General features: G+C 53.3%; 1 protein-coding gene across 2 annotated transcripts; it reads left to right on the top strand.

The window, feature by feature from the left end:
• Positions 1 to 814: 814 nt before the first annotated feature.
• VSIG10L (V-set and immunoglobulin domain containing 10 like) lies at positions 815 to 10,928 on the top strand. Of its 2 annotated transcripts, none has more exons than XM_066374168.1 (11): positions 815 to 2,250; positions 3,168 to 3,293; positions 3,375 to 4,202; positions 4,569 to 4,862; positions 4,995 to 5,279; positions 5,577 to 5,831; positions 6,299 to 6,577; positions 6,857 to 7,153; positions 8,960 to 9,079; positions 9,294 to 9,448; positions 9,941 to 10,928. In XM_066374168.1, the coding sequence occupies exons 2-11, from the start codon at positions 3,254 to 3,256 to the stop codon at positions 10,010 to 10,012; spliced, it is 2,625 nt and encodes an 874-aa protein (XP_066230265.1). In that variant the 5' UTR covers positions 815 to 2,250; positions 3,168 to 3,253; the 3' UTR covers positions 10,013 to 10,928. The 2 variants fall into 2 exon arrangements, with proteins under 2 accessions (XP_066230265.1, XP_066230264.1); XM_066374167.1 differs by having other exon boundaries at positions 815 to 2,451.
• Positions 10,929 to 12,233: the final 1,305 nt, after the last annotated feature.

Raw genomic sequence — 12,233 nt, 5'->3', positions numbered from 1 at the left:
GAGCATCATTCCAATGTGCCAAGGTTGCAGGTTCTATCCCTGGTGAGGGCACATACAAGTGTCAACCAAAAAATTGATGTTTCTCTGTCTCTCTCCCCCCCTTCCTCTCTCTCTTTAAAAACTAATTAAAAACAAAAACCTAGTACGGGTATGAAGAACCGGAGACTGGAGTTAGACTTAGTGATTTCTTTTTCTTCTTTTCCAAGTGAGAAGAGGGAAGATAGACAGACTCCTGCTCCTGTCTAGGGCCGATGCTCTGCCTATCTGTACTGTGATGGCAACCAAGCTATTTTTAGTGCCTGAGATGGAAGCTCCATAGAGCTATCCTCATTGCCCAGGCTGATGCACTGAAACCAATCGAGCCATGGCTGCAGGAGGGGAAGAACAAGAGTGAGAAGGAGGAGGAGGAGGACCCGGGTTCGATTCCCGGCCAGGGCACACAGGAGAAGCGCCCATTTGCTTCTCCACCCCTCCGCCGCGCTTTCCTCTCTGTCTCTCTCTTCCCCTCCTGCAGCCAAGGCTCCATTGGAGCAAAGATGGCCTGGGCGCTGGGGATGGCTCTGTGGCCTCTGCCTCAGGCGCTAGAGTGGCTCTGGTCGCAACATGGCGACTCCCAGGATGGGCAGAGCATCGCCCCCTGGTGGGCAGAGCATCGCCCCTGGTGGGCGTGCCGGGTGGATCCCGGTCGGGCGCATGCGGGAGTCTGTCTGACTGTCTCTCCCTGTTTCCAGCTTCAGAAAAATGAAAAAAAAAAAAAAAAAAAAAAAAAAAGGAGGAGGAATGGAGAAGCAGATGGTCACTTCTCCTGTGTGCCCTGACCAGAAATTGAACCCAGGACATTCACATGCTGGGCCGACACTCTACCACTGGGCAAACCAGCCAGGGACCATGATTTTTTTTTTTGAGAGAGGTAGGAAAAAACAGGAATATGGAGCTGCTCCTGTACATGCCCTGACCAGGGAACCAAACCTGCAACCTCTGTCTCCAGGAGGATGCTCCAACTGACCGAGATATTCGGTCAGGGCTTAACTTAGTGATTTGAAACTGTCAGATTTACCAACTGTGAGGTATTGAGTTACTTCCTATCTCTGAACTCCAGTTTTCTCATGCGTTCTATAGAAAAACTAGGAGCTTAGCGTAGTGGTTATGGCCCTGGGTTCAGATCCTGGCTAATCCGTCTCCAGGAGGACCTTTGATAACTTCCTACAGTCTAAGCCTGCATTTCCTCCTCCATCAGGTGCAGTTGGTAACAATGCCTGTGATAAAGTTGGGCTGTCTGTTGTTAGGTGGCTTAACCCAACAATTGTTTATTTTGCTCATAAATCTGAGATTTGTGCAGGGCTAGGCAAGGACAGCTTGCCTCTCTTCCGTGGCTTAAATAGGGCCGGAGGATCCACATCAAAGAAGGCTGTGTCACATGCTTGCAAGCTGGCTGAGGCTGTTGGCTCGAGCTGGCTGTTAACTAAGGGCCATGACTCCTCTTCATGGGGCTGCTTGAGCCTCCTCACAGCATGGAGGCTGGGTTCCAAGCAGGCGTATTCCTCTATAGAGGAACTGGAATATGCCAGTCTCTTGAGGCCTAGCTGCAGAAGCACAGGGTCACTCCACTTTACTCTTGGTCTAGAGTCACAGAGCCAGCCCAGATACAAGGGGAGAGAACAGAGACCCTCATCCTTAATGGGAGGAGGGTTAAATTTGCAGCCATCTTTAAACTATAAAACCTACCCCATGAAGTTCTAAAGGGTTAATGCAGCTCCCCCAGAACCACACTTGACATGCAGAAAATGCTCTCTATATAATATAATTATTATCTGCATGGTGAGAACCCTACCTGGATAAGCTCAGAGGACTGGGACCCGAGCAGAGTGGCTGAGACCAGCGTGGGGTGGCACAAAAAGCTTGCTAGGAGTGAGCGGCCTGTCCATCCTGAGCGGAGATTGCCCAACTTCTCCCTTTGGCTGTGCAGCCTCCAGCAGGTCCCTCTCAGAGCCACAATCCCCCAGAGGGTCAACACCCAGCTCATAGGGCGTTTGGAAGGGTTCAGCCCATACTCTCTGTGCAACATCTTTGCACGGTTCTTGGCTCACGATAAGTGGTAATTATTATTTTGGTTCTTAATAGGAGACCTGAAGGACAAGTTGTGGTTTAGCCAGATTGGAGCGGGGTGGAGAGCGAGGGAGAGCATTCCAGGCAGTGTCTGCAAATCTGGGAGGGGAAGGATATGCTTAAGAATAGCAGGGTGTTCAAAGAGTAAGTTCTTGGGGGGGGGGGTGACGATGGGTGGAGTGCCTGGGTGTAGGCAAGGCAGGGTCTGAAAATTCCTTGGGTGTCTCTTGAGGGCTCTCAGGAGCCATGGGAGGGGTGTCAGCAGGGCAGGGACAGGTCTGGGTATAGAAAGACTAAGGAGCTATGTCACCATCCACAGACTAGGAGACGAGGCTGAAGAGGCAGGTGGAGAGGGCGGGGCTTATGCTGAGGACTGGTCAGTTGGAACAGAGCGGAAGGAATTGGACAGAGAGATTTAGGGGGCAGGGGAGGTGGGATTCAGGGGTTCACAGTAGTGAGCGGGGAGGAGGAAGGACAGAGGAAGGCTCCCCAGCCTCTGCAGTTCGTGCAGCAGTGTTTGAGATGGAGAATCCAGGAAAAGGGTCGGGTTACATGGAAGATACTGAGTTTAGTGGGATGCAGGGCGTAGAGGCTCTAGGCGACTTGAAGATGCAGCCCGGACCTCAGGAGAGATGACCCGGTGGCAGATAGAGCCACTTGAGACTTAGTCCTGAGGGACTAAGGAAATCACGGGAGGGTGTGGAGCAGAGAAGGGGGCCAGACGCGGGTATATATTTTAGGCTGCAGGTGGGACTGAGTGGACCCAAAGCCAGGAGGCTAGGGAGGAGGGAGCCTGAGTTGAGGCACCATGAGATGTGGGGATCTCTGAAAGGTCTACCTTACCCTTCTCCAGGAAGTAGTCTTGGCTTTGTTCTCATATTTCCAGCTGGGACTCAGGTCTCACTCTCTCCCCTCCTGGAAGGGGCAGAGGTCAAGCTGGGTGTCCCCTGAGATGGGGCCAGCTGATGAAGATCAGTGGGGTGGGGTAGGTGGCTCAGCCATCAGATTGGGGTGGGGGATCCCTGCACCTCCCACTGTGTCTGGCTCCCTTCCCCGCCCAGGAAGCTACCAGTCCTGTCGAACTTGTCCGGGGAGGGACAGCTGCCTACCCCGAGACACTCGTGTCCTCCAGGGTGCAGCCAGCACCATGGACACCTCACAGGCTCTGCCATTCTTCCTGCTCCTGGGTAAGTCCCCTGTTCAGTCCCTTCCCCACCAGCCCCCCTTCTCAGCAGCGCTCCAACGCCCTCCCCCCCTCTCCTCTGCAGCTTCTGGAGTAGGGATCCTCACTCTTAGTTCCTCTTCTGGAGTTCAGCGAACCAATTTCATCTCTGACTCAGACAGCTCTCCTCGGGACCCGGGTTTGAATGTTTCTTTCATCAAACCCCCAAGACGGAAATTTCATGATCAGTCTCCAGGTTCAAGAGCCACTGTTGACATCCCCCATTCCAAATGGATTCCTGAGACCCTGAATTTGCACGATGCACCCGGGTCCTTCTGGCCGAATACTATTTCTGTGGACCCCACCGTCTCTGGGATCCCTGGTTCCCAAGTAGTTCCTGATATCTCGGGTTCTCAAGTTCCTGCCAGAGACCTGGAACCTTCCTTTTCTGTTAAGACCCCAGCCTCAAATATTTCTGTTCAAGTTCCTGATGCTAATGTATCTATGGAGGACCCAGGTTTAAAGTTCTTCCCCGAGGATCTGGATCTTAAATTCTCCCCCCAGAGCCCTGAATCCAAAATTTCTGCAGAGGCCCCTCAAGGGCTAAGTTTCCCCCAGCAGGTGGGGGTGCCTCTCGCTGTGCTAGTGGGGGCCACCATCCAGCTCCCCCTGGTTCCAGTTCCCAGCCCCGAACCCCCTGTCCCACTGGTGGTCTGGCGCCGGGGCTCCAAGGTGCTGGCAGCAGGCGGCCTGGGACCAGGGGCCTCTCTGATCAGCCTCGACCCTGCTCACCGAGGTCGCTTAAGATTTGACCAGGCCAGAGGGGGCCTGGAACTCGCTTCCGCCCAGCTGGAGGATGCTGGAGTCTACAGGGCTGAGGTCATCCGGGCTGGGGTCTCCCAGCAGATTCAAGAGTTCACAGTGGGTGTCTATGGTAAGTGAGCCCTGAGGTCCATCATGCATGGGCTGCTCTGCTGTTCTGAGGATGCTTTCTCCCCAGAAGAAGGGGACAGAGGAAAGAGGACTTCTGGGTTGAGAGGGAGGAGAAAAGGGGCTGGGAGCCAAGATTCGGGCACCTGAGGAAAGCTGGACCTGGGTATCAGGACTCCTGGGAGCCCCAGATTTTGAGTTCCTCAGAGGAGAAAGCTGGAGACTCAGACTCGTGGGTCTGTGAGAAGAGGAGGCCCCGGTTGGGCCTGGAAGTCCAAGGTATAGTGGTTAGAGGAGCTGGGGCTTGGAGTCCTGGGCCTAAAAGGAGGTGGCCCGGGGTTGCGTCCTGAGCACGTTCCTCCTCTCCCAGAGCCCCTGCCTCAGCTGTTCGTGCAGCCTGAGGCCCCGGAGACAGAGGAGGGGTCAGCAGAGCTCCGGCTGCGCTGCGTAGGGTGGGGGCCGGGTCGCGGAGAGCTGAGCTGGAGCCGGGATGGACGCCCCCTGGAGGCAGCAGACCCGGAGGGAGCGGAGCCTCCCCGGATCCGCGCAGTGGGCGACCAACTGCACATCGCGCGCCCTGTGCGCAGCGACCACGCTCGGTACACGTGCCGCGTCCGCAGCCCCTTCGGCCACACGGAGGCCGCGGCCGACGTCAGGGTCTTCTGTGAGTGGGGGAGGGGAGGTCTTCTGCCTCGGGTCGTGGGGTAGGGGAGAGCCCTGGGAAGGAGGGGGCTGGCGGTCCAGCCTCCCGGGACCCTGGAGGAGACCCGGGTGACCGCCCACTCCCTCCACTCAGATGGCCCAGACCCACCGGTCATCACCATCTCCTCGGACCGCGACGCAGACCCCGCCCTCTATGTCACCGCCGGCAGCAACGTGACCCTGCGCTGCACCGCCCCCTCGCGGCCGTCAGCAGACATCGCGTGGAGTTTGGCCGACCCCGCCGAGGCCGCGGTGCCCGCCGGCCCTCGCCTCCTGCTGCCCGCGGTCGGACCGGGCCACGCCGGCACCTACGCCTGCCTGGCCACGAACCCGCGCACCCGCCGCCGCCGCCGCTCGCTGCTCAACCTCACCGTGGCGGGTGGGCGCAGCCGGGTCAGGATGGAGAAGCGGGGTGCCTTGAGAGGACAGTGCCACCGTGAAAAGGACGGGGGGGAGGGGAGACGGGGGAGGGGACAGCAAGACGCTGGGATACACGGGGTAGGGCGGGGCTTGCACGGAAGGGAGGAGATTCCCAGTAAAAGGGGCTGAGCGATCCAAGGGGGGCGGAGCCATCATGGGGCGCGGCCAGCGCTCACTGGGCGGGGCTAAGGAGGGGCGGGGTGAACGCGCCGAGACACGAGAGGCTGATTCCCTGGTTCTTCCCTCCGCTCCACAGATCTGCCTCCCGGGTCCCCACAGTGCTCAGTCGAAGGGGGTCCCGGGGACCGCAGCCTTCACTTCCGCTGCTGGTGGCCCGGTGGGGTCCCTGCCGCCTTCCTGCAGTTCCAGGGTCTCCCCGAAGGCGTCCGCGCGGGGCCTTTGCCCTCGATGCTCCTGGCGGTTGTCCCCGCCCATCCCCGACTCAGCGGCATCCCAGTCACCTGCCTTGCGCGCCACTTGGTTACCACACGCACCTGCACTGTCACCCCAGGTGTGAGCCTGGGACTTCTTTCCTATGTCCTGAGGAAGACCGGGTATTTCTTAGCTCCGTTTTAGGACATGAGAAAGGAAGACTTCCTAACTTCAGAAAAGAGATTTCCTTTGCCTTTAACCCTACAGAAGGACCCAGGTTGTTCCTATGCCTTAAGCAGGTCAGGAACAAAATTTATTTTCTGAGCTTGGGAGGAGGGCTGACACCTTACCTCGTGTTCAGAGCATTAACTGGTTAAAAACAACAGGAGTTTCCCCAGTCCAGGACCTGGACTATGTACTTCATAAGTTCTTGTTAAGGAAGTCAGATGATGAGTGAATAAGGGAGGGAGGGAGTGGATGGTGCTTTCTCACGTAACTAAGTTGCCGAGGTTTCACTGTTGCTTAATTCACCAAAGGGCACAGGGCTTATTCTTTGACTTCAGGGCAAGGTCTTGACTTTCTTGACTGTGTTTCTTGCACCTGCAGAGGCCCCTCAACAGGTCCTGCTGCATCCGATCGTGGAGGAAACACGGTCAGGGGAGGCAGAGGTGGCGCTGGAGGCCTCTGGCTGTCTGCCACCTTCACAAGCATCCTGGGCCCGGGAAGGACGCCCTCTGGTCTCCGGAGGCAGGGGGCGCCTGAGGATCAGCCAGGATGGGCAAAGGCTCCTCATTGGCAACTTTAGCCTGGATTGGGACCTAGGAAATTACTCCATTTTGTGCAGTGGGGCACTGGGTGCTGGGGGTGACCAGCTCACCCTTATTGGTGAGTTCTGTCCTTTCCCAGAACCCAGAAGTCTAGGTCCTCCAGTCCTCTCTTTCCTCAGATCCAGGAATCCTCCAGTCCTCTCTTTCCTCAGACCCAGGAATCCAACCCCCTAACTGTTCCCTCAGATCGATTCCAAAACCCCAGCCCCTTCTTGTAGCCCCAGAAGTCTGGGTAGTCAGATCCTCTTTCCCTGGGACCTATGAGTCCAGGCCCGCATCCCCCTTACCTCTCCCCTCTAGGACCCACAAATTCTGCCCCCCCACTTGATCCCTCTAGGACCCTCCATCTCCTCGTGGAGGCTGCAGAGAGCCCAGGATGCAGCAGTGCTGACCTGGGATGTGGAGCGTGGGGCCCTGATCAGTGGTTTTGAGATCCAGGCACGGCTGGAGGGGTCTGACCTGGGCAGAGCCATCAACTACCAGGACTGGGTCTCCTTGCTCATCCTGGGGCCCCAGGATAGGTCAGCTGTGGTGCCACTCCCTCCTCGGAACCCTAGGACCTGGGCCTTGCGTATCCTGCCCACCCTGGGGGGCCGGCCAGGGACCCCATCACAAATCCGGGTCTACAATGCTGGTGAGTTGGGGCTGTTGCAGCCTTCTCCAGGCTGCTTCCATCAGTCTGTTTCCATGGATTCTCCCCCTCCTTACAGTTTCCTGGGGCTGCTGTAACAAAGGACCATGAACTGGGTGGCTTGAAACAACAGAAATGTATTCTCACACAGCTCTAGAGGCCAAAAATCCAAAATAAAGGGGTCAGTAGGGAAATGCTCCTGAGTCTCTGGGTAGAAGTTTTGCTTGCCTCTTCTAGTTTCTGATGGTGCCTGTCAATCTTTGATATTCCTTGGCTTGCAGCCGTATCAGCCCAATCTCTGACTCCAGCTTCCCACAGCCTGCCCCTCGTGTGTGTCTCTGTCTTCTTTTTGTAAGGGTGCAAGTAGTATTGGATTAGGGTGTAATCTAATGATCTCATCTTGACTTGATTAGTTGAGTTGTATTTCTCCTAAAAAGATATATTGACATCCTAATCACCAGTACCTGTGAATGTGACCTTATTTGGAAATAGAGTAGGTGTGGCCAAGTCAAAATGATCTGCAAAGACTCTATTTCCAAGTAAAGTAACATTACAGATACTGACAGATGTCAGTATATCTTTCTTGGGGGAGATACAATTCAGCCGATGACACTTCCCAACTTCTAAGTAAGTATTGGATGGATTCCGTGCTCAGGCCTCTTCTCTACCTGTATTTCTCCCCAGTGTGACCCTTAAATATCATTATTACTCAGATGACTCTCAACTTTCTGACTCTGAGTCCAGACCTTTCTTCTGAACCCATTTGAAAGGCCACCTCCCTACTTGAAACCTTTACTTTGCATGTCCAATTGGCATCTCAGATTCTGCATCTCCAAAATAGACCTCTTCATGTTTTCCCCCCCAAAACTGCATCCCACCTTCCTGCTCCCACCCAGCTTCCAGTCTTCCTAATCCTGGTCGGTGGTGCCACCCACATGCTTAAGTCACCCCCAATATCTCAAATACTAGCAAATAGCCTCAACTTTCCTTCCAAATGCTTTTCTAATCCATCTGTTTCTTTCCATCTCCTTTCCAACACTCTGCTCAGACACCACTTTCCTCTCTTGCCTGGACTGCAAAACCATTTATCTCGTCTTATCCCCCCCTCCCCCGCTCTTGCCCTCCTATAACCCATTTTTCACTATACAGAAGCCAGACTCGTAGAAATCACATGTCACTGCTGACCTCCTTACAAGTCTTTCATGAATCCCTTCCAAGATTCCCCAGGCTCTGGCCCCTGCCAATGCCTGGAACATCTTCCTCTACATCTCTACCCCCAGGGGGGGGTGCTTATTCCATGTCCCCCATCCACACTGGCCGTCACTAAACACAGAAAACTCATATCTCTGAGCCTTTGTATTTTCTGTTCCCTCCGGTTGGAGCACCCCCCCCCCCATGTAGCCTGCCTGGCTCCATATTCTCCAGGTCTCTGCTCAAATGTTACTTTTTCAGGGACCGCCCCTCACCATCCTTTCTGAATGTCACCTCCGCTCCCATTATTTCTCTCATAGCACATTAATTTTCCTTTTTAGTGTAGCCTGTAATTATGTTATTTGTTTGCACATTCATTTCTGATTTTCCCCCTAAAATTAATCCTCAGGCGAGTAGGTATCTTGGTTTGCTCAGCAGTGGGTCGTCATCACCTGGTAAAATGCTGGGCCCACGATAGTCATGCAGTAAACTTTAAATATATTGAGACAGCGGGGTCCCAAATTCCTGGCTTCTAAGAGGGTTGGGACAAGGGACTTAGAAAACAAGTCCGGCCCTGGCTCTCACTCCTCTTATTTTCCTTCTCTTTGTCTCTTCTAGGCCCAACCCTGGGCCCCGGAGCCATCGCCGGCATCGTCCTGGGCTCCCTACTGGGCCTGGCGCTCTTGGCAGCACTTATCGTCCTGTGCGCCTGCTGCCTCCGCCGTTTCCGTTTCCGGGGTGAGTGAGGGGCCAACTGAAAAATGGTTTCTAGACAAAACTCCATTGGAAGCCTGGATGAACCAATCAGCGTGGTTACAAATCACCTGTCTTTCTCCCTCCATATCAGCCAATCACACTAAGGCTCCACCTCTCAACCCAGCTTCCCTTGCTATTGGCTCGGTCGGCATGTTGGAGCAGCCAATCACGCTTTTGTTTTTCTCTTCTTTCCTAGGAGAGACTCTCAAGAAAAAGCAGAATCTCCTCACCTTCACCCCCGTGGTACCCCCACCAGAAAAAAAGATGCAGAGCGTAGCCCCAGTGATGACTCCACAGCCTCTGCCCCCCAAAGTCCCTCTACAGGATCCTAGCACAACTAGGCCCCCCCAGGTGAGTGTGGGTGCCCCAGGACTTCCCTAGACAGGGTAGAATTTTTTGTTACTTAGGGAAATGAGGTGGTCTGCATTCTCTTTCTCCAGGTTTACTTCTTTGTTTATAATTCTGGTAAAATTTTATCCTTTTGTAAATATATAAAAGTTGGACAAGGCTTCCCATCTGTTTACTGTATTTTAGAAAAAGAGTAACATCACTGTTTTTACCACAAAAGGAGTACAGTGGGATGTCCTATATTATTTTTCTTTCCATAAAAATGGGCAACACTTTCATTTTCTTCTTGAAGTGGGATGGGACATTTTTCCCCTAGTAAAGTTGGGTTGTTGCATGCCTTTTCTCTCCCAAGGGTGGCTAGTCATTTTTTAATTCTTTGCAAGTGGAGGAAACCTCGCTAATTTCTGAATAAGGAGAGCTAATGTTAGGGAAGGGTGAGTCATGTCACGTCCAGGGAAACCCCTAAGGTTGTCTCCCACGGCTCTTCTGTTTCAGGCCACCAGCCCCGGTCCAGTCGTCTCTCCAGGTGGGGGTCCAAAGACTGTTCGGGCGGCCACACAGGTGTGACCAGGGCTAATGGCATGCTCTGTGCAGGACTTGTTGGGCAGGACTTCCTGTTTCACCTCAGCGGCAAGCAGGGAGGGTCTTCCTGTCACACTGTGACCAAAGATCAGGCTCTGGAAGTGGGACTTCTGCCTCCCTCTCTCATCTCAGAAGACTACCTGTATTTGTGCAACAAAGGAGGTGGGACTCCTGGGCTGGAGGAGGCTCCTGCTGATCTAACAGTGTGGTTTGCTAACCACCAAGCAGGCAACAGGTGAGGGCTGTGCAGTGAACAGGCTGGCTGGCTGTGCTGCTCTGAGCCAGAGAGGGGCCCTCACTTCACCTCGGAAAAGGTCTTCCTACGTCCACTTTTGCCTCCTGCAGGCCATGCTCATCCAAGCTTCCAGAATCTGCATTTTAAAATAGATCACATCACACATCCCTCTTCTCTTTAAACCCTTCCATGGCTGCCCATTGCCCTTCAGATATTGTCCAAACTCATCATGATCTTCCAAGCCTCTTGGTTTGGCCTCTGTTGGACTCTCTGACTTCCCCTTCCAATACTCCCCACCACACACACTCCAGTAGCACTAGTTTTCTCTCTGCCACTTTATTTTGCCTCTAGGCCTTTGCCTCTAGAGTTTACTCTGTCGGGAGCACGGTTCTTCCTCCTGTGTTATTCATTTCTCAAGTGTAAAGGTGACCGTTAACCATCTTAGAAGATACTTCTGTAATCCCAGTGTCCGTCATGGGTTAGGTCCCAGCCACCCTCAATCTCCTCCTCCTCATCGTTAAATACATTTAGCCTCTGACTCCCTCTCTAAGCTGAGAGCTTCCTGAAGGCAGAAACCATGTTGTTATCCTCAGAACTTAACAGAGCCTTGCACGCAGCAGGCAATCAATAAATATTGGTTAACTGATCAAACGTTTTAGCGCTGTTGAAGGGCTGGGTTTGCTGCTGCTCTGCTCTCCCCAGAGTGTCTTTCTTTTTCAGCAGGTTCTCTGTGGAAGTTTAGGGGGTGCATCAGTGAAGATTCTTTTGGCTGCAATTAACAAGATAAATGGTGGAAAGAAACATGGAGATGGGTGGTTTCAGGCGGCCACAGAAACTTAGTGACCTCATCAAGGGCCTGGGCTCATTGCATCCTGCTCTGCCTTCCACAGCAGGTTGGCATGATGTCTCATGTAGCAAGATGGCTGCTGCAGCTCCAGGCATCACATCTTCACACAACTGTATCTGAAGACAAAAAGAAGGGAGCAGAGTTCTCTTCTCACACACCTGTCCTTGTCCAACCTCATCTGTGGGGTAAAACTTTCCTGGAAGCCTACCAGAAAACTTCCCTTGTCTTATGACCCTAAACTGGCCATATCATTCACTACAAGGGAGGCTGGGAACCAAATATCTTAACCTGTACCATGAGAGTGTTTGAAGCAAAAAAAGAGGAAACAAATAACTAAAGCATAGGCAACCAGCATCCATCTCAGGGAAAGAAAGGGAGTAGAGGCATTCTGGTTAAAGATAGAGGTGAAAGAGGCCTTTCAGAAATAGAGTTCTTGGATCATTTTTAAAGAGTCAAGGGCTGGAGTCCTGGGTACCTGGACCCTCTGTATCTCTTTTATACCAGTTAGAATTGTCATTTCCTTTTTGATTTCCAGAGACATAAGACCTAACACAAATTGACTTATACAGGGGACTTTGACTGTATAAGTAAAGACAGGCACCAGGTGAGTTTTGATCCAGTAGCTCCAATGATGTCATCATTGGCTCAGTTTCTCTCTATCCACTCTGCATTCCATAGTGTTTCTATCATTCTCAGTCTCTACATCCTGCCTTCCCCACCGTTGCTGTTCCCACAGACCCAAGATCTCTCCCTATGATGGAGAAAAGCAACCACGTAGGCCCAGACTTCACGTCGTTGAGTCACATTATCCAATGGAACATCATCTCTTCTTGTGAATCCATATGCCCTGGTATTCAGTCTCTCCCAGTGGCTTAAGCCAATCAGGGGCTGCCTCTGCACTGGCTCAGTTCCAAATCCACCAAAGAGAAAGGAGACAATGGGGATGCTGCTGAGGAGGCACCAATGATGACCATGACCTTTGTCCTCTGTGTACCCAAATCCTTATTGACACCCACAGGCAGACTTTGGAAAAAGGCGTTTATTGGTGTGGTGGTCTCAACACTCCCCATGAATCGGAACACACGCCCCCAGGGCCCCCCACCCCCTCCCTTGTCTCCCTCCCC

The sequence above is a fragment of the Saccopteryx leptura genome, chromosome 3 (assembly GCF_036850995.1).
Source record: "Saccopteryx leptura isolate mSacLep1 chromosome 3, mSacLep1_pri_phased_curated, whole genome shotgun sequence".
Taxonomy (NCBI): domain Eukaryota; kingdom Metazoa; phylum Chordata; class Mammalia; order Chiroptera; family Emballonuridae; genus Saccopteryx; species Saccopteryx leptura.
The sequence above is the reverse complement of the archived record's forward strand: the minus strand, read 5'-3'. Positions and strand labels throughout refer to the sequence as shown.

Bases quoted from the DNA above. Each gene is read 5' to 3' on its own strand.
- VSIG10L (XM_066374168.1), top strand. From the start codon at position 3,254: ATGGACACCTCACAGGCTCTGCCATTCTTCCTGCTCCTGG. The intron at 3,294-3,374 runs GTAAGTCCCCTG...TCTCCTCTGCAG, and splicing joins GCCATTCTTCCTGCTCCTGG to CTTCTGGAGTAGGGATCCTC. The intron at 4,203-4,568 runs GTAAGTGAGCCC...CTCCTCTCCCAG, and splicing joins GTTCACAGTGGGTGTCTATG to AGCCCCTGCCTCAGCTGTTC.